This window comes from Asterias rubens, chromosome 9 (genome assembly GCF_902459465.1).
Source record: "Asterias rubens chromosome 9, eAstRub1.3, whole genome shotgun sequence".
NCBI lineage: Eukaryota > Metazoa > Echinodermata > Asteroidea > Forcipulatida > Asteriidae > Asterias > Asterias rubens.
Window position 1 is genome coordinate 6,198,505 of NC_047070.1, and position 26,269 is coordinate 6,224,773.

Consider the following 26,269-nt stretch of genomic DNA (forward strand, 5'->3'; position numbering starts at 1 on the left):
GTGTAATTAATATGAGTATCGAATAGACTCTTTACAAGTCATTCTCCAAAGACTATCCTATAGCTACAGATGGATCACACGATGAGAAATATTACACAGTGCGTCAATTGCCACCTTCAATCAGGCTTTCTGGGTTCCCCTCTCAGCTAGGGCATCGGTTACCCCACAACACAGGTGGCTCTAATACCCCCCAGCCCCTGAGACAGCCACCTTGTTGTAGAAGTTACGTCAAGGAGATAATCCCCCATGTTCTTATTAAGAGGATTAGAGAAGCCTTTAGCTATTTATCTCCTGAGGTCTTGAGAGGGCTTCCAGTGATCCCAGTCTGATGAGGCTTCTTGAGCCCCCTCTGACAATGGGACCGTGGAAGCGGAGAAAATGATTTGCGACGTTGTGGCTAATTTGTTGGAGGCCATTAAGAAAGTAAATTACCTCCTTGACGAAATTGCTAAATCTACCAAAAAATTAGTCCGATGGGAAGGTTGTGCTCCATCTGAATCTCAAGGGCATTTCGCGATGGATCTTAAATCAAAAATGGAATAATTATATTTTTATGTAGTACATGCAGGCTGTAATGTTATAAACAAAACTGCATAAACGAATTCCTCAAATGAATGTCGTGCTTCAGTGACACTGCGAAATATTAACTTATTGACTTTTTTCTCTCTTCATTTTCAATTTCTTAATTGGTAAAGATATGAAAAGCAGTGAGGCAAACTTATCAGAAATGGAATTGTCTGTGCATGTTTTTGTATAGGTCTTTTATATAAATTAATTTGACCTTCGAGGGTGCCCTAAACTTGGCTTAAACCTCATAGTTCCTTTCAGCGGATGTTGCCACCGGCGTCTATGAACCTGATGGGGTACACTGATGTGAAAGATCCCCCTTCCCCCTTCCCGGGTTGAACTTCTTCAGAAGAGAAGCTTTCATTAAAGGCAGTGGACACTATTGGTAATTGTCAAAGACCAATCTTCTCACGTGGTGTATCTCAACATATGCATAAAATAACAAACCTGTGAAAATTTGAGCTCAATCGGTCGTCAAAGTTGCGAGATAACATTGAAACAAAAAAACACCCTTGTCACACGAAGTTGTGTGCGTTTAGATGGTTGATTTCGAGACCTCAAGTTCTAAATATGAGGTCTGGAAATCAAATTCGTGGAAAATTACTTCTTTCTCGAAAACTATGGCACTTCAGAGGGAGCCGTTGCTCACAATGTTTTATACCATCAACCTCTCCCCATTACTCGTCACCAAGTAAGGTTTTATGCTAATAATTATTTTGAGTAATTACCAATAGTGTCCACTGCCGTTAAGAGAGAGGGGGGGAGAAGGAGGTTGCAGTGGTTAGAGTAGCCTTTTGTCAAGGTCTGTGGCTTTGACCGCTTCATCGAGCCGCTGTCAAAAACAACTGGAAGAGAATACCACGCACCGAGTAGCCTTGTGTCAAGGCCCTTAAGCTTAGACAGCTTCATAGAGCCGCTATCATAAGCGACTGGAAGAGGAGACCATTATGTGGAGACCATACACCGACTCGCGCAAATGGTCTCCTCTTCGAGTCGCTTGGAATCGCTGCTCTACGAAGCTGTCCAAGTCACGAGTGCCTTAGTGCCTTGGCAAAAGGCATACGGGTTGAGAGACCCTGTGTACAAAACGAGACGGCGTGTACCCGTTTCGATTACCAAGCCCTTTTCGAATCTGCGGCTTCGGCTTTGGAATCGGCTTCAGGCTCCGCTCTCTCGTCTGAAGCCCTGAGCACTACATACGCAAAGCACGCGCAATTGTCAAAACAACCAGGGGCCAAGCTAGCCCTATCCGGATCTGGAGCCTAAGCCGTGGTTTCGAAAAGAGCCTATAGATTGTCAGGTTCGGCAATCAGTCAAACTGGAACGGGGAACGGGCTATAATCAGAAGCTTCCTGTAAACGCATGGAATGAAAAGATAACGTGACTTGTTAAATTTAGCTCCCTGCTTAATTCCCCCTTAATGTGGCATTTGTGTTTTAACTAACTATTGTAGATACAAGTACCCTAGAGTATGTTATAACTCTGCATAGGCCGCAAGGCATGTGGGTGACTAAAAGGTAGACAGTGTCTTTCTCGATTTGTATGTTTTACTTCAATAATACCTTGAATAGTTTATCCATTCTGATTGGTCGAGAGGCTATCACATGATCAGATTTTCCATTCTGATTGGCAGAGAGGAGATCACATGGCCATGATTAAACTTTGACTTCGTGTTAGACTTCGTCTCAGTAGCATTGTGAAAAGCCAGGCAGGCCTCCAAACCATAGTTTTAATGCCCCAAGAAAAATGATATGTGAACATTCAAATGTAAATGCCTTTTCTTCTTGGAGATTGCCAGTAAAAAAGTTGCCTGTAACTTGCCTTACATGACCCCAACTTCAGAAATTTTTTGACACATGTTTGACTGAAAGCAAGTAACTTGACCCAAATGTCACGTTAACTCTCGATGGACATTTCCTTAAATAGGCAGTTCCTGTCCATAAAACTTGTCTTCGTGGTGTTTCAATGCTGATAGCATGAAAGCATTGATTTGTATACCCCGTCCATTTATCCATGAATGTTAAAAGTGAAGCCATGTGCTAACGTTTGGGATGGCTAGCACTAAATCAACCGTCTTCCAACGGTTGATGATGGAGCATTGGCAAGGTGGTGACATGTTAACGATCGCCATGGACTTAATGCAATTTATAGACTAAACTTTTAAAGATCCTACCAGCGATAGTCCTCATGACAAACGTACTTTTGAATTTGTTGTTAAAGACAGTGGACACTATTGGTAATTGTCAAAGACTAGCCTTCACAGTTGGTGTTTCTCATCATATGCATAAAACTTGTGAAAATTTTAGCTCAATCGGTAATCGAAGTTGCGAGATAATAATGAAAGAAAAAAACACCATTGACACACGAAGTTGTGTGCTTTCTGATGCTTGATTTCGAGACCTCAAGTTCTAAACTTGAGGTCTCGAAATCAAATTAGTGGAAAATTACTTCTTTTTCAAAAACTATGTCACTTCAGAGGGAGCTGTTTCTCACAATGTTTTATACCATCCATTACCATCCATTACTCGTAATAAAGAAAGGTTTTATGATGATAAATATTTTGAGTAATTACCAATAATGTCCACTGCCTTAAAACTTAACAACATAATACAATGAAGATTAAGTGAAGTAGATTGTTTTATCTTTTAACCCAAGTGACTCGTTGAAGTGTACCAAAACTCCACCGAAATCATGTGAAAGTTTAAGAGTGTTTAATTTTGAAGAAAACAAAAACAGCTACAAAATGTCACGGTATTTTCACAAGAACGTAAAATCCATCCACGTTTAGCGAGGTTTGAGCGGGTACCAACCGTTTCTCCGACCACAACATTCACGAACGGACACCATCCCTCAGAAATCTCACAAACAGTCCATGCGTTAATTGTTTCTCCGATTAAAATGTCTTTTGTGAGTGAAAAACTATCCAAACAATTACTTTGAGGGGAATCCTTTCTCAAAATAGTTTAAGCTATCAACACCTGCAGTGCTTCTCACGAAAGGTTTTGTTATTACTAGTTGTTGGTACCTTTTGTAGATCAATCTTTTGGCCTAGGCACGAATTCCTACTCACTGTTAACGACTATGTACAGTTTGTAATATAATTTACATTTACAATTTTCAGCTTCATTGGTCGTCAAGTATTTGAAAAGAAAGGTGAAAATCACAAAGCACTGTTTCTCGCTGAGCCGACAATTATTGTTTGTAAAATTATTTTACTCATTTTCTCAAAAACTACAGCGCCGCAGCAAGTAATATTTCAAGGGAGGCTTTCTGCCATTATTATCTTTATAAACCATGTCAGTTTAATGTTAATTTGTGGACGCTTGTGTTTTATGTCGTACAAAAAGTACCCAGACCCTGATAGGAAACATGCACAACACTTTTCTTTGAAAGCAAATCTTGTATCGACATGGGCTTCACTGATATGGGCCGGGATATTCGTTACATTTACCAGAAACTCTGCTCGTTACTTTTTATTCTACACTCATGTCTTGAAGGAAACAAGCTTTTCACCCACTGCATGGTGTATCACCCTGTCTCCTTACATCATGTTGCCACTTTATGTTTCGCTAAACGTGTTTTACACTCTGTGGACAATAAGTGGCAGTTTGAGGTGTCCTGATTGATCATGAAGAAAGGATGCTTACGAGATGTCATGAATTGCAAAAAAAAAAGACGTTTGGGCCAACTCTGGGAACATTTAAAGTTCTTGTGCGTCAAAGGAACTGTCTACTCTGGAAAGTGTCGCTGGCAATTTGTTTTATGTGATTTTAAAGTTCATGTGAGTTGAAGGAGTCGTCTTACTCACTGTTAACATGTGTTGTTATTATTAAAACACTCCGTGATGGAGCCATAGTACTGAATAAATAGTATTGTTAGTAAACAAATTTAGTTTACTCAAACAGCACTTGTTTTACAAGTTTAAAAAGTAGAGGTTCCCTATTGAGACCTAAAGCCAAAAGGAATTTACCCTGGGTGATCCTTTGACTACAAACAAATCCATCAATGACTTCCTCTCTAATGATCCACTGTATAACAGGTTATTCCTTGACTGACGCCCCCTTTACACCAATGTGTATTGGAATAAAACCTTAAATATTCTGTATCCATGATGAACAAATTAACATCCATTAAATAATGTTACATTCTAGTTCAATATTATTTGTCTTTGTAAAAAAGGGATTTAAACAACCACCACTAAAGACCTTATTGTGTACATGGTGTACACAGTTGTTATTTAGAAATACAAGTAGTGTTATTACATTTAAAATAAAGAAACTGGTTGCCAAGATATTGCTTGGGAGTAGGGATTTGTTGTTGAGGCTACTCCGAGTAGAGGTTCGTTCCCCTGTTCGTAGACATTTAGCAGAGTGAACCTCGCAGTTATATGGTTGTAACTTGGGGTAAGGCTACCGAGAAGAGTCACAGATGTGCCTTCCCTTTAACACGATAACTCTGTAGTTTGCAATTTCCTCTTCAGCTCAATCCATCCACTTCATAGGAGAGGTCATGAGGCCTCGCTTTCTTGGGATCACCCCAAGAACTGATGTTGACATGCCAGACACCGTCCTAATCCAGTGTTTACACTCACATTACTCACTCCTCCTCTACCTTGTGGATCTGGGTCACCAGACCTGAGTGGTACCTAACCCCCTAGAGCAGTTTGAAGAGTATCCAAAACAGAAATGTTACCAGTCTAGCGGTATACCTAATTAGCCTAGGGGTATAGCCAGGTAGCCAACCTCCTGCTGATGGTTGACCGAAGCTCAGTTTGCGATTTTCTGACACTGACGAGACTGTACGGTGATCCTTACTCAGCCCCCGAAAGCCATCATACTCCTTCATAAGGACAGGATACTCGTTCATTTATGAACAACCAATTAGCTTAAGGCAATTACTGAACAAAGCTCCTGCTGACTGTGCTAGGTGTATAGCTCTGTGAATCACTGACGGTGCCCTCCCCCCCCCCTGCACACCCGGGAGGAGGATGTGGCTAAGTTCATATGGAGTCAGTTAGCATGATCGACGGGGTCGCCAAAGCAAGAAAACCGTCTCATAGAAATCTCTCACGGGAAAGTTTCTTTAAAAACAACAAAAAATATCCAAAAGGAATGCGTACGCAAATTAGAGAAAAAGCTATAATGAGTGGGTTTCCTTTTGAACTATTTCAATGTCAACCTCAGTTTGGAAGAAACTAATGATGGTTACTCAGCAGAATCAGAATGACGAAGAGGTTGGCCCTTAACGCAAACATCGAATGGCATGCTTAAAAAATAATGAGACAACGGACAGACCCACCTGATCCTCTCTGACGATTATCATTCTGATTGAAAGTAACTTCTCCGTGGAAGAAAATCGGTTTCTCTCATCAATCAGGGAACAACCCCCCCCCCCCCTCTTTCCCATCCAGTATATCAATCATCCCCATTTAGGGAATCATGTCCTATTGATACGAAAAATATAATTTATGAAAGTCGCGTCTTCAACACGGGTCCAATTTCAAATGTTTCCACTAAGCATTAATTAGCAGGATACCAGTATCACATAAGTGTAGATAAGAAATGACATTTTGGCTGGTATCCATAACTCTCGTAGGCATAACTGTTGCTGTGCTAAGCTACGTATTGCTAGGTTTTAATAATAATAATAATGATTACATTTATTTTTTAACCCTTTTTTTTAAGCAGTTCGAGTCTTTCATTGTAGTTCTACGAAAGCCCGGGAGTGCCATCGCAAAATATAATTTCAAAAGCACCCTTTGTTTAGTTTAAAGTGCAGCTGAGGTTGTTGATTACCAGAGAGCTCGATAGCGACTCTTGCCGTTTTTGGTCAGTGCTTGAAACAAGGCCTCGTTTCCTACGACAAGTACCAAATAACGACTGCTCTCAAAAAAACATAGCGATGGCATATAAGGACCTTCGTATAAATGCCAAGTAACAACATCATTTATAACTGTTCCTGTTGTTTGTTTGATGCACATGCCTACTGATTTGATGTGTGATGTTTTATTTTGTTTCATACAGCAGTACAGCAGTTTTTTCCACTCAATGACTTACCCTGAAAGGAATATCAATGAGAACGTTCTTTAACTTTCTTCAAAAAAGAGATTTGTCCTCATACTGACAGAGACAAATGACTTCGCAGAAAAAGAAAAGTACTTTGCTTGTGCGTGCCAACCATCATTCCAAAACGGAGAGCACCGTCCCCTGACAATGCAGTGTTGACAAGTTTGTTCAACATCCCTATTTTACTGTACTGCTTTTGTGTTTCAATGACCAAACTTATGCTGAAGTGTTGATTAGCAACGACGCCATGTGCTGGAACACAATTGTTTCAACTTCCCGCGTGATTCAGAGTCTAATTCGGCGGTATCTGTTTTTATTTGAATGAGAAAGACAAAACGAAGCATCGGGAAAAACTTTCACATTTGAGGAGGTTTTTTTGTTGGGGGTTGTTCGGTTGGGTGAGGGTGAGGCGCAAGTGTTTTGTTATCGAAAAATGGGATGAATTGGTGTACAATGGTATAACCCCAAACAGTTGCATTTTCAAGCCTTTTTTTATGAGAGGGTTAGATTTCGGCGATGTATAAATCTTGAGTGGCATTTTAGTGACTGCAACCGAGACGCACATAACTGCCTACTCTCCTAAAATCTTAACAAATTTTCTAGAAAAAAAAAAAAGAAAAAAAACATTTTCTGATGAACACATTTGAACATCACCCTGATTATGGAAGCTTGTGTCCCTGTTATGTTGAATGTAATTCTAAATGTATCCTTGGTCGTGTACATAAATGTAAATGTCAGCATTCCTGAAAAGCAAATGGTGACTGAGATGTATTCTGATTTTGAAACACGTCAAGTTCGAGAACTGAAAAAGAAATAGACTGGTAGAACTAACGTCATTCAATGATATTCTCTATATTATGGTTGTTCATCCCTTTCCCAATCTTCCATCTTCCATGAAGTTGCTCAATCAAAACTCTCCCTCTGCACACAGTTACTGTACATAAAACAACTTATTTGCCAACGTTTATTCAGCACTGTTTTGAAGTTTCGGGTAACGTTTTTTAATGAAAGTTGTTGTGTTACTTTGGGTTGCAATCTGTATTGCAGTTCTTTAATAGAAGTGTACGCTTCTTGAGATAGAATGTTCTTTCGCAACACAGTTGTAAAAAACTACTCATGAGAGATAATGTGCCAATCAAAATTGTATTATCCCTAAGCTGTTTATTCTGTCAAATCACTCTCTTTGAGTACATCCCAATTAATTGCCACTTAACTGCTCCATACAAATGTCACCATGGTAACGGTAACAAAGATGACAAACAAGTAGCTCCAAATTGCCATCACTTCAGAGGGTCTTTTCTGGTAGCAACCAATTGCAGACATTCCTATTTCAAGCCAATTTGTATTGCACCAAAAATAGAAGAATAGTCCTTTAAAAGAAATAGTCACTTTTATCTCTGATTCCATTGCTCCTGGGCAGGGAGAAAAAAAAGAACAATACCAAAAGAGTTTCTCTGAATACCCTGTCTTGTCCTTTTGAAAAGATCCCCAAACCTCCTTGAAACCTGAATAGTGAGCCGCTTTATTGTCCTTAGTTAACCAAAGTGACACCTTTGATAATCCGGACTCTAAAAATCAGTCATCTGTGTGTGTGTGTGTGTTGGGTGAGCATCGTTTGAAGAAGAACAAAAAACTCCCCTTGGAGCCAAATGATTATGTTAGCGATTTGCTCCCTCAATACTGGGGGACACTTTAAAGATTCGTCACCCTCTCAGCTCAGACAAAGGGAGGTGTCGCCACCCTTGTGATTTGTGACACTCATCCTATTGTTATAAAGACAGCCATCATCAATAACAATTGTCACTTCTTGTTTAACCCCTTGATAAATTCTCACATCAACATCTCACTTGAGAGAACACCAGACAATTCATTTTCGATCAGAAGTCCAGATTAAAGGATCAGATTAAACCTCCTACTACCCTTTTTTTTTATAGGAGCAAATTCGATCAAGGCCCAACCAATATAGTTAACCATCAACTAACTCTGGTCGAATGCAAGCTATAGTTTGACATCCTTCCTATCCAATAAAATGCAAACAACCACCTCCATATAGCTTGGTGAAACTTCACCTTTTTTCTTAAAAAGGGCAAAACAACCCTGGGCCCAATTTCATAGACCTGCTTAAGTAGAAAATATTGCTTAACGCATTCCTGGTTAGCAAAAATGAGCAGGATACCAGTCATATATTGTACATGTTACATGGTATTTTTGCTGGTAACCTTGTTCTAGTAAGCATAATTATTTTGTGCTTAGCCACTTTTTGTGATTCAGCAGCTTAGTGAAATTGGGCCCTGACATCGTTTTTAAGTGAAAACTGAACTTTTTGGGACTGGACTCACATTCACTCTTTCATTTTTACTAAGTATATTCAAGCTACGGAGTACATCAAAATAATCCTTCAGAAAATCATCTTCTTATATTGAACATACTGCTCCTTTTCCGCCAAAATGCAGGAATCTTGCATGGATTCAAAACAAATTCCTACAGGAAATCCTCTTCTTATAAATGATCATACTGCTTCTTTTCTCTTAAAATAGGCATTTTGCAAATATCCTACAGACAATCCAACGAACGCACATCCACTTTTTCTTTCCAAATGCAGGCATCTTGCAAGGAATCCTCTGATCTGTGACTGCAATCTCAAGTGGCTAGTAGAGTACCTTGAGGAGAATCCAGTGGAGAAGAGCGGAGCAAGATGCGAGACACCGAGAAGGATGAATGGAAAGAGACTCAACCAAATGAAGAGCATCAAATTCAAATGCAAAGGTTGGTGCTGCTTTAGGAAGATGAGAGATGCAAACTTGGGGCAGTATACTAAACTCTAACTATGAATTCACAGAGAGAGAAAGCTTGATTAAAAGATAGCCGTGTTTATAGTATGACTGATAGTAGATAAAACCAGGTAGGTTGTACAAGAAAGTGCAAAACAATTTTACTTTCAAGAAAATGGTTACTGCTGTTAAAAGTAGCTCTATGCAACCGGACCCAGTTTGTTACCTCACGCAAATGCAAATGTCTGAAAAGTATTGTCAGGTAGAAATAAGGGGAACCACAAGAGGGTGAAAACACACAAGAAAACATCTAAGGTGGGAAGAGGGAGAACAGGTAAGGAATAAGCGAATGGGACACTACACAATATTTGTTGTTATAGATAAACCATGATTGTCTGATGGTTTATATTCATCCACCACTGATTGCTTTGGTTTTAAAAAGAGGGATATATTTTGGGGGGAAAAAAAGAATGCAAAGACAATAAGGTTGTATTATTTTCTATTCCAATAGTTCTTAAAGACAGTGGACACTATTGGTAATTGTCAAAGACAAGTCTTCTCACTTGATGTATCTCAACATATGCAATAAATAACAAACCTGTGAAAATTTGAGCTCAATTGGTCGTCGAAGTTGCGAGATATGAATGAAATAAAAAAAAAACACCCTTGTCACACCTAGTTGGGTGCTTTCAGATGCTTGATTTCGAGACCTCAAATTCTAAACTTGAGGTCTCGAAATCAAATTCGTGGAAAATTACTTCTTTCTCGAAAACTACGTCACTTCAGAGGGAGCCGTCTCACAATGTTTTATATTATCAACCTCTCACCAGTACTCTTTTCCAAGTAAGGTTTTATGCTAATAATTATTTTGAGTAATTACCAATAGTGTCCACTGCCTTTAAAGAACTATAGTTTTTTGTTTGAGAATGGTTAATGTTCAACCACTTTGATTTGGTTTGGTTAATAGATTCAGAATACCAGCGCACTGCACAAGCTGGCCAGTGCTTCATCGATGCAGATTGTCCAGAATCCTGCAGCTGCAGTGGAAGCATTGTAGACTGCTCTGACGCGGGATTCCACTCTGTACCTGATAACATCCCAACCTACACAACTGAACTGTAAGTAGACACCGCAAGAAAAATGTCTTGTGTTTTACATATTGTTTAACAACCCTCTTTTCTAAGAGTCAGAGTGGATTGGAATGCCCTTGATGAAGTGATGAATGCATCAAGCTTGAACAACTTCCTTCAAGCAACAACTGCTCCAATATTCTCATACCCCCACCCCCACACAAGCCTGGCACCGAAGTACTCTCATCGAGTCCACTATAAAGAGTGAAAGAAAGTGAAAGTAAATGGCCGAGTTGTCAGCTGAAACTTTGGGCGAGCGGTTGTTGTGATATCTTGTTTAAATTGAATCCTCAAAGTTGCCTTGCCCTGTAAAGCAGTGTCCAAATTAGTGTCTTTTTTACTTCTGTTTGGACTTGACATGTGACCAGAAACCATACGATTTCTTTCGATTTGGGGGGGATATACCTTCTTATTTAGATGTTTCTTTACACTGCAAACAAATCTGGGTGTTAAATTTGACACTATTTATGTTGACAAGTTTGTCCAGATATCAAAAGGGAATCAAAATGATCACCATTAAGAGCTGTTAAAAGAACACTAATTTCTGCTGACACAGTTCTTTGGTATTGGTGTTATTTTAAACACTCTCTATGGTATCCCTATGTTACAACACACATGATGTATTAACCCCTCACATCCCAGTTATTGCAGTGTACTTAAAAACGGGAAGGGGTAGATATGTTATTAATCAGTAACATACCCCTTCTTCACACTCATCAAGTACCCTGCTGTCAAACAATGCGATTAGTGATAACACTTAAGAGGGACTGACAGTGATAGATCCCTTTGTAATAATAGGAGAAATCAAATCTTAATGTAATTTGGCATGCAGACATTATTTAAGGTGTGTGCATCACTCATTAACTGACCGGTGCCAATGGTGGTCTTCTTTTCCCCTCTCAGGCGGCTGAACGAAAATGACATTTCCAGGATTTCTGCCGATGGGAAATTCGTTAACTTGATCAACCTCAACAAATTGTAAGTGGTTATCCTGATTCCCAAATAAAATGCCCCTTCGTCATTGTCCACCCTTGTCCTTCCCACTCACTCGGTCAAAAGTCACTTCCCACCCATCTGTCAAACTGTCCCTTTCTACAAAACACTGTGCCCTGACCTTTTCCCTGAGAATAATTGAACTTGAGAAAACATAATTAGCTGTTGCAAACTGCTTACCAACCAAAATGGCCTATGGTATAAACCTACGGTTCTAGACGGTTCTAGACGGTTCTATGCCCTGCGGTTCTAGACGGTTCTATGCCCTGCGGTTCTGGACTCCATGATTATGGCCCTGATTGTATCATCATTGTAAAAGCTAACAGAAAACCGACAGATATTAACAGTGAAGGAAAAAAAAAACAGTTTTTGCGATACGAGATTCAATCTGCTTAGCAATTATGTTAGCTCTTTCAAACATATCTTTTTATAAAAGCAATTATGTATTTTCCATATGCAGGGATCTTCGTAACAACCGAATCTCAATTATCGAGGAGGGCGCTTTCCAGGGTGCTTCCAACATGTATGAATTGTAAGTCATTTAATATTTGCACTCGAGTCATCTACCTGTTGCTTATTCTTGTTGTGTCATTGGGTGTCGACAGGCATCGTTATATGATGCACCTTGTGTTAACGTATGGGGCCCGCCCATCATTGCCAATCACAGAGAGTGACAATATGGCAGAAGCTCCATGGCACAATATTTTGAGTTAACTCTTCAGTTTTTAACTTTGTCCATTATGGTGCCCGCCAACATATCACAGTCAGTCACCGAGTGTGACTATATAGCTGTCAAACATTCATGAAGTTTTTGTCTGCTTAAAAAATCTTCGGAGTCCATGAACAAACAAAACACAGATTTCTAAAAAAAGTTCATGCGCAGTTTCAGTTTTGGTGTTATTTTTGTGAAATCCAAGCGGTTGTGTCACCTCAAAACATACCTTACTTCAATTTGCTCTATTTTAATAATGGTATTATTTCTTGTGAATGGGACTTTATGACTTATGCAACCATTCTTCTAAGTTCAAATCCTGTTTTTATTTTGTTTTATTTAAATCAGCTAAAACAAAAGCACGGTGTGACAGTATTTTATAGCTGCACTTCAAAATCATGGAATTCTGGTTCAGTCTCTTTCCAACTTATCACAAACCTCTGCACAATGATTTCCCATCGAAATTAAATGAGCTGCTCATTCTAAATTATCATGGATTGGGATGATAACAAGCTATCTATTATTTTATTGATTTGTTTATTTATTTTCTATTATTTGCGTTTTGTGAGATGATTGTTTTATTACCTACATGATGTGTGTGTGTGATGGCCTGATTTTTGCAATTTTCATTTTGACAAAATGGCTTATAGCGAAATCTTTACCCCATACGATTCAAGAATCGTAGCTCAGATTCAAATTTGTTATGTGGGTAAACAATTATCTAAACCATATAACTTCGAAATGAATCCTTTTTCAAAACAGTCAACAGCTGCTGTCAACAGCTGCTGTCAACACATGCAGTGCTTTTCACCAAGTACATTTTCATGGGCATTATTTTTTAGAGTACTTGGAGTAAACCCTACCTTTAAACCTGGGCAACTGTGCCAATGCCTCTGCAAAACAAGTACACAGTTTTTTAATCATCATTCTTAATTAGAGCAATGGAATTGCCCAGGGCGTGATAGTAAAGTTCCTGTACCAAGTCTGATCTCAAGTTGACAAGATATAGATTCAACTCTTGCAGAGTCATTCCTCACCAATCACGGGAACAACTGTTGCCCTGGTGCATTCAAGTCATACTTCAGCACCTTGATTTGCAAACCTGTCATCTGGTATAATATTGAGAACAAATTGTGAGTTGAAAGTTCAACACGTGTCGCGCTAGAGTGTGATCATTTCGAAACACTTCATATTTTAGGGAAGGAAATGTTGTGTTGAAAAGTAGGGGGAGTTGCAGCTGCCCCCAGGCAGCCTTTTATCATCTCCTTCTCTCTTTAACAGAAAAAAAACCATATCTGATTAAATTACCGTTTCGCGATACTTTGCTTGAAAAATATGAAATATCTGTGCTGTGAAAATTTCACAAGTCAGTTTGATGGGATGGATCCTGTATAAACTGATGAAGTGTGAATGTACACAGCCACAAGACAGCCGCAAGACAATATCTAATTCCTGCAGGAATAAACCTAAAATGTTGGTTGTCAATACAATGTCTCAACAAAGAGTCCAGATCTTCAAACTTTTTTTTTTTTTACAATTTCGATTTGCACTGCATCTTCTTAAGTAGTCACGTTCAGCTGTCTCAAATTCAGTTTTAGTAAACATTTATTTTTATTTTTGGAGGGTAAAACTGGAAATGAGGTTTTAAAGAAAACAACGCACAGGTCATGTAGGTAACAAACATCTGATCCCATCTGATCCCATGCTTTGTTTGTGACGTAGACCACCAGAGTATGCGTCCATGCATGCTTGATATTGCCCCCAGCCCTGCCCCATCACCCATACCTTCCAGCCCCATCTCCCCTATACCTTAAAACCACTATGTTGCTCCTCAGTAAATCCGCTTGCCCATGGCTCATCCACTCAGACACAGTAATCCTCGCCAAGGCAATTCGTACCAAGGTGTATGCCACCTTCGCTCAAAAAAAAAAAAAAAACAAAAAAAAAAAAAACCCTCAAACCTCAAAGCAAACAGGTGTACCTATTCATCATGCTTTCAAATGTTGTTAATTGTGACAAGACAGCGACAAATTGAAACAACATTCATTTCAGGGTGTTCGGTTAAACAACAAAACAGGTTTCCCAAAGCTTTACTCTTACTGACGATCTTTGTGATATTTTGGTGTAACCACAACATTTTGACCAGTTCCTGGCTCTTAAAAGCCGAATTAAAAAGTTGGTGTCTAATTTTATAAAAAAACAAAAAAGTTTGTGATACATTTTACACATACCCAATAATAGTTGCATTGTTTTGTTTTGTTTCCTCTTCAAGCCTTGGCCTAGATTACATTTCTGATGTGTACCTTTATATTCCAAATGCCTCGACTCCATCTCCAACCCCTGATAAAAAGCTCCTCCCCCAGACTATAGCTCCGCCCCCAACTAAGCTCCACCCCTAAGCTCCGCCCACCCCTCTCTCTCTCTCTATCTGTTTTGTCGTACAGTGCTTGCATGTATGTATTTTCTTTGTATTTGCAATGTTCTCTAGGCTGCTTACTAACAACAAGCTCAGCAAAGTCCATGGACGAATTTTCTCCGGACTTAAAAATCTGAGACAATTGTAAGTATTGTACCCCGACTCCTCTTTCCCTCAATATTTTGTTTTGCTGTGTGTGAATGCATGGGCATTATCTGTATCATCGGTGCCTGCCTGCTGGTTTTTCTCGTTTGGCATTTTGAGGGTCATATCCATGGTATTCTAGGGTAAAAATTTAAACCTAATCTACAAAGATGATCAAGTAATGATGTAGTCTCAGTCTTCTCTCAAAGTGGTGGTGAGGAGGTTGCAATTTCTTAGAGCTCCTAAAAGCACAGCAATTTGTCATAGCGCAAATAAAATATTGCTTAGGCCGTGTCCGAAACGACGTCTTCGGCTACAGCTACGTCTAGATCAGCGCGTCTGTCAGTGTTGAAGAATAGGCAGACGCGCGCGATCTAGCCGTAGCTGTAGCCGAAGTCGCCGTTTCGGACACGGCCTTAGTATGCAAAGGTTACCAGCCTATGCAATAAGGTAGTGACTGGTTTGTTACAAATTTTCGCCTATAGCATAATATCTTGAGCACTAAAATCCCGATAAGCTGCACTATCAAATTGGGTGTGATGAGTCAGAAAATAATGATTTGTTAGCTGATAAGCTAGAAAGCCAATGGCTTGGCTTGTTCCAAATTGTTGTTCTATGTCACACGTTGTATAGAATCTAGGGTCATGTTCGAAAGAAATGGCTTTGGCTACAGGTGGCTATTGGCTGCTGCTGCACCATTGAATACATGACTATTTCATTGATGTATCCATTGACAGAGCCATTCATTTGGACATCAACTTATTTTAATAAGAAGCTAAAGTGTATATGAAATTGTAGCAGCTAGAGCTTGTAATAAGGGAGACAAATGCTTGTGAAAACACATATCTTGGCATCAAAATCACGGGTCAAACGTGATCAAGCTTGGGAGAAAAAAATATAAAAAAATCATTTGTCAAGCTATTCGTTGCGGGGATTTATTAGTTAAGAGCAATGCACATTACATATGGGTTTGGCTGGTTACCCGCTATTTGCTTAGCGCAAACTTTTCTGCTTACCAAATTTGCCATGCTTACGAACATGGACCCGTTTATGGCTCAATACATGTACATGGTACCAGAAGCTTACCAGGGTATTTGTGTGTTTCGTAACCATAACATGGGAACAACTCGATGATGCATCGAATCATTAATTAATCACACCATGATCGAGGCAGCACCTTTAAAGGAAATTACGGGAATTTAGAATGTCATCGGTAAGGAATACCATGGATGTTGACTCTAATTGCTTGTGTGTGTATATACCCTTGCATGAGAACTCTCTCTGAACATGCTGTGTGATAACCCGGTCCACTCGCTGGACCAAACCTAATCTATATAGGATCTTCAATCACGGGAGTTAGTGAGTGACAAAAGGAAATTAACTTCAATGGAATCAATGATTGGGAAAATTGAATACTGTTTGTGCAACTTGACATGTTGTATTAAGATAATTTGTCTGGCAACTCGGACAACCCATTTATAGATCTGCGGGGACTAGTCAAAAATAGTTGGTTTATAAGAAAGAAAAAAAAAAACCTTGAAAGAAGAGTGCAAACATTATTGTGAACTTCCTGCATCGTGTTGCAGCCATCTTTGGTTTCGTTCCCTTTTGCAGTTGCAGTTATAGTGACTGATTCTCACCAGACAATTACAAAACGATGGTACCAGACTAACTTTGTCCCTCCAAACCACAAACCGAGGCTGGAAGGAGAAACCATGAGTCTAGTCCCATTTAAAAAAAATCATGATAAACAGTAGCATCCCTATTGCCAAATGGGGAACATAACATGAGATGAAAGTAGAGTGATAACCGTGTGTTACTTTGGTGGATGGGTATAGGAAGGATATTATGGTAAAAACAGCGTAGGTATATTATTAGCTTCATTCGCAGGATTGTGGTTTGGTTTTTAACAATTTTTACGTAATATGACGATTGGTATACTTGGCTCAAAATTCATAATAAAATTTAAAAGAAAGGTACATCATTCATTTTGTAAGATTTTTAGGTAGAAAATAATCATACATTTTGTCAGAGAGCTCATGTTGATATTATTTCACAGAGTTACTCAAATGAGACCACTGCTCAATAAGTTTTCTTCCAAGGGAACCACTTTCCGGCTGGTAACCTGTTTCTGCTAGTATGTTCCTCACTACGCGAATTTTAATGCTTAACAAGTTTATGAAATTTTGCGCAAACAATTACGATCTCAATTTTTGTTATACTGTTATGCTTTCTTCTAAAATAAAATGAAATACATCTACCCAGTCAATAATATTTGGGACAATGTTATGACAGAATGGATTTGTTAACCAACAGCTATTTGAATGGTGGACTATTATACTTACAAAGACAATGCTGTACCTTTCTCCATAGATAGTTCCCACACATGACGTCACACAGTGTTCAGTCGGCCATATTCACGTGCAAACAATCAGACAAAATTATGCGCTGTTCTTAATTACCATTTGCGACATGCAGTTCTAACAGATTCCGTGCAGGATTGGTCAGTGAACCATAGAGCAAGTTCGGGTGACTAGACTTGACCAGAAAGTGTGACGTAGCTCTTGGATTGACAATTATCGACCATGCTCCAGTGCATGGTACAATATTATAGTTAACCTCCCTGTGCTCTATGGTTTCTGGTGTCACCACCTGAACTTGCTCATGGCTGAAAAGAAATATAAACGTAGCACCAAAACCAAAAAACAAAGTTGCCCGTAAAGATGACGTGGATTGGGAACCATCTTTATCATATAATTATTTTAACTTCACGATTGTATTTACTTGATTAATGCATCATTGTAACCTAGATCATTTATTCACCAGGTTTTATGAAATTAATACTGAACTAGAAACTGGTTAGAGATGGTTGATACTAACCCATATGTATTGGATGCACAAAATATATTTTATCATCAGGTGATCAAGTATAATCAGTAGATAGATATGTAACTCATCTTGTTTAATCCTTAAAGGTTGCCAAGTTGGACCCTAAAGTTTCGACTTTAAAGGGTCTATATAACTTTTGTAGGACAAAAAACACAATGTCCACAGATTTACACTAAACTTACACAGTTTGAAGATAACGGTAGTGGAAAGCTTCCTTGAAAATATTACGTGCTGAGGTGCTGTAGGTTTTGGGAAATGAGTAAAACAATATCATGAAAATAATTTTCGTATCATGAGACGAAAATTATTTTAAGCATTTACAAACGTTTTTTCATGACATTGTTGTGCTCATTTCTCAAAAACTACAGCACCTCAGTAAGTAATATTTGAAGGGAAGCTTTCCACTATCATTATCTTCAAACCCTGTAAGTTTAGTGTAAATCTATGGACATTTTTAAAAGGTACCCAAATCCTTTAAAGCACCTTTCATACTTTGAGGTATTTTGTACAGGAAATTCCTGGGTTGACCTGTTCACACTTGACTTGCATAACTTTGTCAAACGCATGAGAATTAGCCATACCCGGGAATATTTACCCCCCTGCTTGGGAGTAGGGTTAAGCCAGATAACCATGGGAATAAAACAAGTGTTCATATTTCCTATGAAAACTGTATCAAGTCCCAAACGAAAATAAAATTTTCCACAACTTTTCTGGGGTTTTATTTACTGGGAATTTACATTAGACTCTGACCCAGAGCCTGATTCTATTTAAATTGTGGCTAGCTCGAGTCCAACTTATTTGAGATTGTTTAAAAGTCTTCTTTCCGTTTGACTAATGTTTATGAAACTCATTGAATCAACATTCGATGGACAGGACTGTAGACTGCCAGCCGAAACGTTTTTAACATTGTCCTAAAATTATCTTGATCTTTCGTTCGTTTGAAGTATAACAAAGGTTTAAACTTGAGGTGTAATGATGGTTTGGAGTAAGTGAAAATGTTGATTGGTTGTGGCTCACATTAACGGGTTTGGTACAACAAGATGTTTGTGGGTTCAAACATCAAACAATAAACCACAAAATGATTTGGGGTTGAACAAAGATGTTTGTGGGTTGTTCAAACATCAAACAATAAACCACAAAATGATTTGGGGTTGAACAACTCCAAATCAAAATAAAACATTCAGCGATTAGTCCCCTCCTGATCAAAAGTAAGTAGGAAGACTTTTACTAAATGCATTTTGTTTGCATTTTGTTTGCATTTTGTTTGCATTGTTTTGAGAAATGACATTTTTGAGTTCTGGTTTGTATGACTAATCCGTATGTCTCAAAGTATAACCTGACACAAAACTCTTTAAACATGAAATTTTGTAGGAAATGGACAATCACAGCACATAGATTTTATTCTGGAAAAAAAAACACGAAACAATTGTCCTTGTTTTAGGAAGTCTTTCACACAACAAATCGAACAGTATTTTTATATAAAAAATATAGTTATCCAGTCATGTGAAATAACATCATAAATAAAATATTATGCCGAGTTTAATATTAAACTGTTCATGTATTTTTGACTGGTCTCATTTCACACAACATATCACTCCCCAAATTTAAATTAATCCAGACAACCACGGAATACAAATCATACATTTAAAAAAAATAAAAAAATCTTCAATTTGAAAACAAATCTTTCATCAATTGAGACTCACTCGGCACTGCATCCCAACAGGCAATTAGCTTTTGGTTTATCCGCCAATCCTCTTAAGCACACCCAGCATCATAAGAAGGCTGCGTGTGTGCTCTCACTCAGCAAGAACAAGATAGATATCTTTAAAGGGAGAGTACACTTTGGTTAAAAACTCCAACAAATAATGACTGTAAAATCCTGTTCTATCGTCAACAAATTTGTTTTGAAAAAAAAGTTGTATCAAAATTATAGAAATCGAAAGTAAGCATGTATACAAATCAGAGCTGAGCATTTCTATAAATCAAGTAAGCATTTATTAAATACAAAATCAAGTAAGCATGAATACAAATTAAGTAAGCATTTATATAAATTAAGTAAGCATTTTGTTCGAATCAAACTAATTTCAATACAAATCAATGGAAACCAAACCAAAAATCAAACTAAGAATTTAGACAAACCAAAACTAGGTATTTATACATTTAATTGCATATTAAACCCAATCACCCACATCAGTAAAAAAAAAAAAATATATATATTTTAAGATTTGTGTAGACAATACAACTAGATTTTACATCTTTTCAAGATGGATACTATAATCAGGATGCAATTAGGAAAACTTAACCTAACTTGGTTTATCATTTTCTTTGAGGACAGTGGTGCTGTGTACCTTTAATCAACAACTTATTCGCATTCCAGACGGCAATAGTAATTATGACTTCTGTCTACAGTCGCAAAAAAAAAAAAAAAAAAAAAAAAACGTGCGGATTCCACATGCTGCTCATTATAACAACCTAAGTCAACATTTGATTTGTCTGAAAGTTCAGATGCATCAGAGAGGATAATTAACAGTTCCTTAGAGTTCCTCAAACCCACCATCAAAGTGACTTCCTTCCTTCCTTTTTGGTTTCGGGGAGACTTAAATCTCACAAAGATCAAGAAACCTAAACCCTTCCGAAGTACTCATCTTCACAACTTCCCAAAGCCCATGATATTGAAAAACTTAAAGGTGTGCCCCGCACATAATTAGAAAAGGACACAATGTTTTATAGGTTTACCCACAAGCTGACATGAAAAACATGTTTTGCCAGCAGATTGAGTTTTTTTGGCACAATAATCCTGGAGATATTGGCGTATAATTACATCCTGGACAAGAAGGATTACACGATGATGAGTCTCTTTGAATTAAAGTCTGGACTTCCAAGACGTCCTTTCCGAATTGGTTATTCCCCCGTCTGCAGAGAGTTCCTCTTGTCACAGAAGATTTCTTTTCTCCAAAACTTAATTACTCCCTGTCTTATGGTAATCGATCATGGTTTCGTGACTAAAAATCACAAGTTACACAAGTGATCTCTTTATTACGTCATTTGCATACAATTATAAAAACACTACGTTACTCATCAACTCCTGGTTTCCTTTTTTTGTTTCTTCTTGTGATTGAGCAGATAAATAAGAACGTAGGTTTTTGTTTTTCAATTAAAACTACTGAGAATGGAGTTCCAAGTTTTGTTTTTAAATCCACTTTAGAATACAGTCTAAAATGATGAATGCCTTCAGCCAGCAACAAAAAATGTTAATTCAATTTTAGTACATTTATACATAACATTATTTGAAACGAACAATTTCTTAAGCTTGTTTGAGGTAATGGCGGACACAATACTACGACACTATTAAGGTTTGGGTAAGATTTGTCAGTATACACCCAAATCACATCTAACAAAAAAATGTTTAAACAATATTAATGTGAAACATGACACATGACATTTTTTATTTTTTTTTTCCAATTGCATCGTGTTGTTTATTATTAGGCAAGACTTGGTACAGTGAAGACTGAAATGTTCCAAACCATACTAACCAACATTTTGTATGTCACAAAATGTTATGGACACTGCATTAAAAAGTAGAAGGTACATCATTGGCAATCCATACAAATCTGTGCTTAGGAGAAATACGTTACCAGCCAAAATACCATGAAATGTATAATGTTTGTGACTGGTTTCCTGCTCTATTTTTGCTAAGCAGAAAACTTTGTCAAGCACAACTCTCTGTTTAGCTGCTTTCTGAAATGAGCAATAGGCTTTGCTGTAAATCTGTCAAAAAGTGTTGTTCGAATTAGATGGATTCCTGGCTAGGTCTCTATTTTAAAATCTGCATAAAATGGATAATTTTCAGTTCATGGCTTTTACCAATGATGTACCACTCCCTTTAAAACAAACGCCTGTCACTGCTTGATGAACGGTGAACTACGTCCTAATTAATCACAAAGAGTAAAGATACCAAACGAATTTGTTTTGACGGCGCAGTAACATCCCAAGTTAATTGTTCTCCATGCCAATTGTCATTAATTACTGATGTTCTGTTTCTTCTTTTAGGAACCTTCGAACCAATCGACTTACTTGTATCGGGAACGAGACTTTCATTGGACTGAAATCCCTGCGACTTCTGTGAGTTAGATTTATATAAAAAAAATGTTTGACTCATTCTTGTTATTTTAAACATTAATTTTTCAGAAAAAACACAATGCAATTTTGCAAGTACCCCCTCAATCGTTCATGGGCCCGATGCAACTTTCTAATTTACATATTTACTGTAAAAACTTACAGTTTCCGCGACTGCGTGGTTCTAGCCCTCTCTCTAGCTCCATTTTTGTATTATTAGCTTTGCACAAGAGAGGGTGCAACACATTTCTGTAGGCCTATGTATTTTTCTATGTTTTGTATGGCCATGTTCTGAACACTGTTTGCGTGGAGGAGTAATATCCTAGCACCTGTGAGGATTGTTAAGTGTTTAAATCATCCTTTTTAGTAGAGAAATATAGAATTTACTAGTTAAATCGGGTAAAACTGTAAGTTGTGCAGCCAGCCCCCTCTCTTTTCAGCAAAAAGATCGACTGTTTAAGAATTGATTGGAACTGATTGCATTATAAAGAACATTGTAAAACAAAAAAGGCATAACATGTGATAAAGCACAGTGTCCCTAGTCCTGCAAAACACATGAATATTTGGTGAGATTTCGAGGCAGTTAACATTCTTGTTAATTTCTTTCCTTATTTTGTTTCCCCCAGTGCTCTGTATGACAATGGCATCAGCACAATAACATCAGGAGCATTTGATTCTCTGAAAGAACTATCCACAGTGTAAGTATTTGAGCTGAAGAATGATCTGCAGAGTGCTCAAATAACTGTTATTATTATTACTACTATTACTTATTGAAGTCTTAATTATTTATTATTTGAGAGAGAAGTTACCTTTTTCTCAAAAACTAAAAGTTACTTCATAGCTTGTTTCTAGGTAAGTTTTTATGCTGCCAATTATTTTTCTGAGTAATTATAGTGTTCAGTGCCTTTAAGCATTTGTATGCAAATACAACATAATCTGTCTTCAAACTAATGTTTTTTAATATCCCCTCTAAAAATATTTATGGTTGCTGTTTTTTTATATTTTTTTTATAGGAATCTAATGGGCAACCCTTTGAATTGTAACTGTCACATGTCATGGTTACCGGAGTGGCTGAACTCTCGGAGTGTCTTTACCGGCGACCCCATCTGCCAATCACCAGAGAACCTAAGAGATGTGCCTCTTGCTGGCTTGCAAAAGGCTGACTTCACTTGTGATGGTAAGATTTTACAATACTCGCATCAACATGAGAGTCATTTGAATAGATCTTAATTGTTGCATCTATCAATTGGAAAACATAAAACCACCTGTCTTATCCAGTTTTGAGATTACTGGCTCGATGCTAAGAGGCCAGGGATTTTAAAGATCACTGGCCCCTAGGTCTGCGGTCCAGTGTTGCTTTTGAGCTATGTAGGAAGTTTCTTCCATGAATAAAATTAGACCAGCCGTCGATTTCACAAAACTCTCCCTAACTTAAGATTGATCTTATGACTTTAGAACGAGTCCCAACCCTGCACTGTAGCATGCAGACCTTAAGATTAATCCTAAGTTAAGACGAGTTACTCGTCCTAACTCGAGATAAGACGAGTCATAACTCTTTGTGAAATCTACGGCTGGGCAACTAGTGAAATTTTAGTACTCTAGACTATTCACGCCTCAAAAAGTTTGTGACTAATATTTATATAGGATTTGAGGCATTGCATGGTGAGGTATCAATATATGTTTGGTTTGCAGTAACACCATTTGGTTTGCGGTAATACACGTGGTGTTACCGCAAACCAAATAATATATTGCTGCATAATGTTTGCTGCAAGGATTGAGGGTTGTGTCGCTGATGTCTGATTGTGTTTTGTAAGTAAACTATGTTGTCCTGAATAGTCCTGAGCAACACAACTGGTTCACTAAATAGGTAGTGGCGACTATTTTTGTAGTTGTCGTGACGGCACGATTAACCGACTGGTTGAAAAAGCGATAGTTGTGACTCGACTCAGCAATCAATATACACTACTATGACACTAACTGCACTAGTCCGCCAGGCCTAATCAAAATAATTATTTTCTGATTAAGATTCAAACCCTTTGGTTTTCTTTCCACAGAGAACAACCTGAACAGTTGCCTGCCTTCCATTGCCTGCCCGAGGGAGTGTGCTTGCAGTGGCACAGTAGTAAGATGCAGCAGAAAAGAACTTACATCCCCACCAAGAAACATACCCCTGACTGCTACAGAGATGTGAGTATCTTGTCAATTGAGGGTGATTGTTTTAAATTTGTAAAGGTTAATTTTGAGAAGTATTAAACAGCAACTGGGTTGACGTAAAAAATAGTTTGGTGCTGAGCAAAGGGAAAAGTTGTATCCCCTTAAGGGGTTCCCTCTGCTGCCACTTCCCCCCACCCCCCCAAAAAAAAGGAATCTGGGTGTCAGATGTTTGCAAGATAAGATGCATAAAGTTTCTTGAAAACCAAACTCAGAGGTCTGATGAATGTGTTGTAAGCTATATTGCTTAGGATACAGTAAACGAAAATATTGTTGAGGTATGAGGTCAGTGTAAAAGTGCACAAGGGTAAGTTTTTAAAGGCACTGGACACTATTGGTAATTGTCAAAGACCAGTCTTCTCACATGGTGTATCTCAACAACATATGCATAAATCAAAAACCTATGAAAATTTGAGCTCAATTGGTCGTCGAAGATGCGAGATAGTAATGAAAGAAAAAACAACCTTGTCACGCGAAGTTGTGTGTTCAGATATTTGATTTCAAGACCTCGTTTTAGATCACGTTTTTGAGGTCACCTCAAAATCTAATTCTTAGGTCTCGAAATCAAATTTGTGGAAATAACTTCTTTCTCGAAAACTACGTTTTTTCAGAGGGAGCTGTTTCTCACAATGTTTCATACTATCAACCTCTCCCTGTTACTCGTTACCAAGTAAGGTTTTAAGCTAATAATTATTTTGAGTAATAACCAATAGTGTTCACTGCCTTTAAGATGATGTTTTATTCAAAGAAGAGGTTAAATAAGTTTTCGACCAACCCAGACTTGAAGGTTTGCATGGTGGCTTGCAATGACACCATGTAGTATATCTCTTGTGAGTGGTAGTTCTGAGAAGAATCGTAGGACTCAACGTTTCGGACAGTATGCTCTGTCTGTCTTCAGGAGGCTGCTTGCCAATTCAATGGTTTTTCTGTTTCTTTACTTTAGATACTTGGATTCTAACCAGCTGATAACTATCCCTGAAGGAATGACAGGTCAAAAGAGTCTCCACACACTGTAAGTATAACAGTGGTCTTTACTTAGTAAAGAGCACTGTCTAACATGACTCATCAAAAAAACTTTCTGAGACACGCACTCCCCCTTTCAGAGACATCAGTATTTGCGGAATAATTTCGTCTAGCAATCTTGAATTGCTAAAATTTTGAGACTGCACAAGTGTTGTGCACACTGAATGCTTATTATTGAAAAGATTTTTTTTTTAGTGATACATTTTGTCAAGCAATTTGCCATGATATACAAGGAAAATTGTTCACTGGTATTTAATTTAGAGAATTGTTTAGTCCCCCACCCCTTTCTCTTTTCTTGTACACAAAATGTAGCTTTGAGCACAATTACTTTTTGTATTTTTTTTTCTCTGTTTTTTTTTAGGGAGCATATTTGTTAGTGTATTTGTTAGTGTATGCTTACCCTTTTCAATTAGGGGGGCCCATGTCCCAGGGAAACCTGTTCCCAGAGATTCTGTACCCCATATAGGAAATTGATGTTGGCTGAAGAAGGATGTTTCAAACTGTTGGCTGTATGGGGGAAAGACTCTCCTGCCACACCGGCCTCTTTCTTGTGCCTCTTCAACAGTATACTTTAATTTCAATCCTCCACTTTCTGAAAACATTCCTCCCAACATCTGTCATAGATTTTTCAAATTCTGATATTTGTTTGGTCTTAATTGTTTCCCGGTAAGACAAAGACTTATGACGATGACTAGAGCAAGCTAGTCGAAACGTTGAGACCAATTCAGAACTGACTCCGCGGCAGTACAGTTAATTACGATCCTATAAGCTAAAGTAGTAGTCCAGTCTATTTTCTATACCATCCGCCCTGGTAATAGTTAAAAAGCAGACAGTTCTTTTCACAACTGAGAAGTCTCCCGAACCTCCGATTATCTACTCCGCGGCAGTAGAATATAGCAAGACAGTTCTCTAAGAACAAACTCTACCTGGCAAGTAGATACACACATGGTGTAACCGCGAACCAAATATAAATAAATTGTTTTTTTTTTATCGGCTTCCATTCTAACCTGTAACAAAACTTTGATTAAGCAAATTCGATTTAGTTTGGTTTGTCAGTGAAGTTGATAGTTATAACACAAACTGTGTTCTGTTTTTTATAGGGATCTGAGCACCAATTTGATTACGATGCTTCCAGACAATGCATTTGCCAACATGACCAAGCTCTCAACTCTGTAAGTATAATATCAACTATGAGTATTCATCAATCAGACATGTTCTCTGATCAATCCAAG

The 26,269-nt window shown here is 38.1% G+C and overlaps 1 protein-coding gene across 1 annotated transcript in view; it reads left to right on the forward strand.

Moving 5' to 3' along the window:
- Positions 1-26,269, forward strand: part of LOC117294708 (slit homolog 2 protein-like) — a 119,551-nt gene that overhangs the window by 82,480 nt on the left and 10,802 nt on the right. Inside the window, exons 11-21 of the mRNA XM_033777220.1 lie at positions 9,235-9,398; positions 10,371-10,521; positions 11,437-11,511; positions 11,987-12,058; positions 14,727-14,798; positions 21,738-21,809; positions 22,430-22,501; positions 22,817-22,980; positions 23,858-23,990; positions 24,958-25,026; positions 26,138-26,209. Coding sequence (XP_033633111.1) covers positions 9,235-9,398; positions 10,371-10,521; positions 11,437-11,511; positions 11,987-12,058; positions 14,727-14,798; positions 21,738-21,809; positions 22,430-22,501; positions 22,817-22,980; positions 23,858-23,990; positions 24,958-25,026; positions 26,138-26,209 — 1,116 coding nt within the window. The remainder of the gene's footprint in view (positions 1-9,234; positions 9,399-10,370; positions 10,522-11,436; positions 11,512-11,986; positions 12,059-14,726; positions 14,799-21,737; positions 21,810-22,429; positions 22,502-22,816; positions 22,981-23,857; positions 23,991-24,957; positions 25,027-26,137; positions 26,210-26,269) is intronic.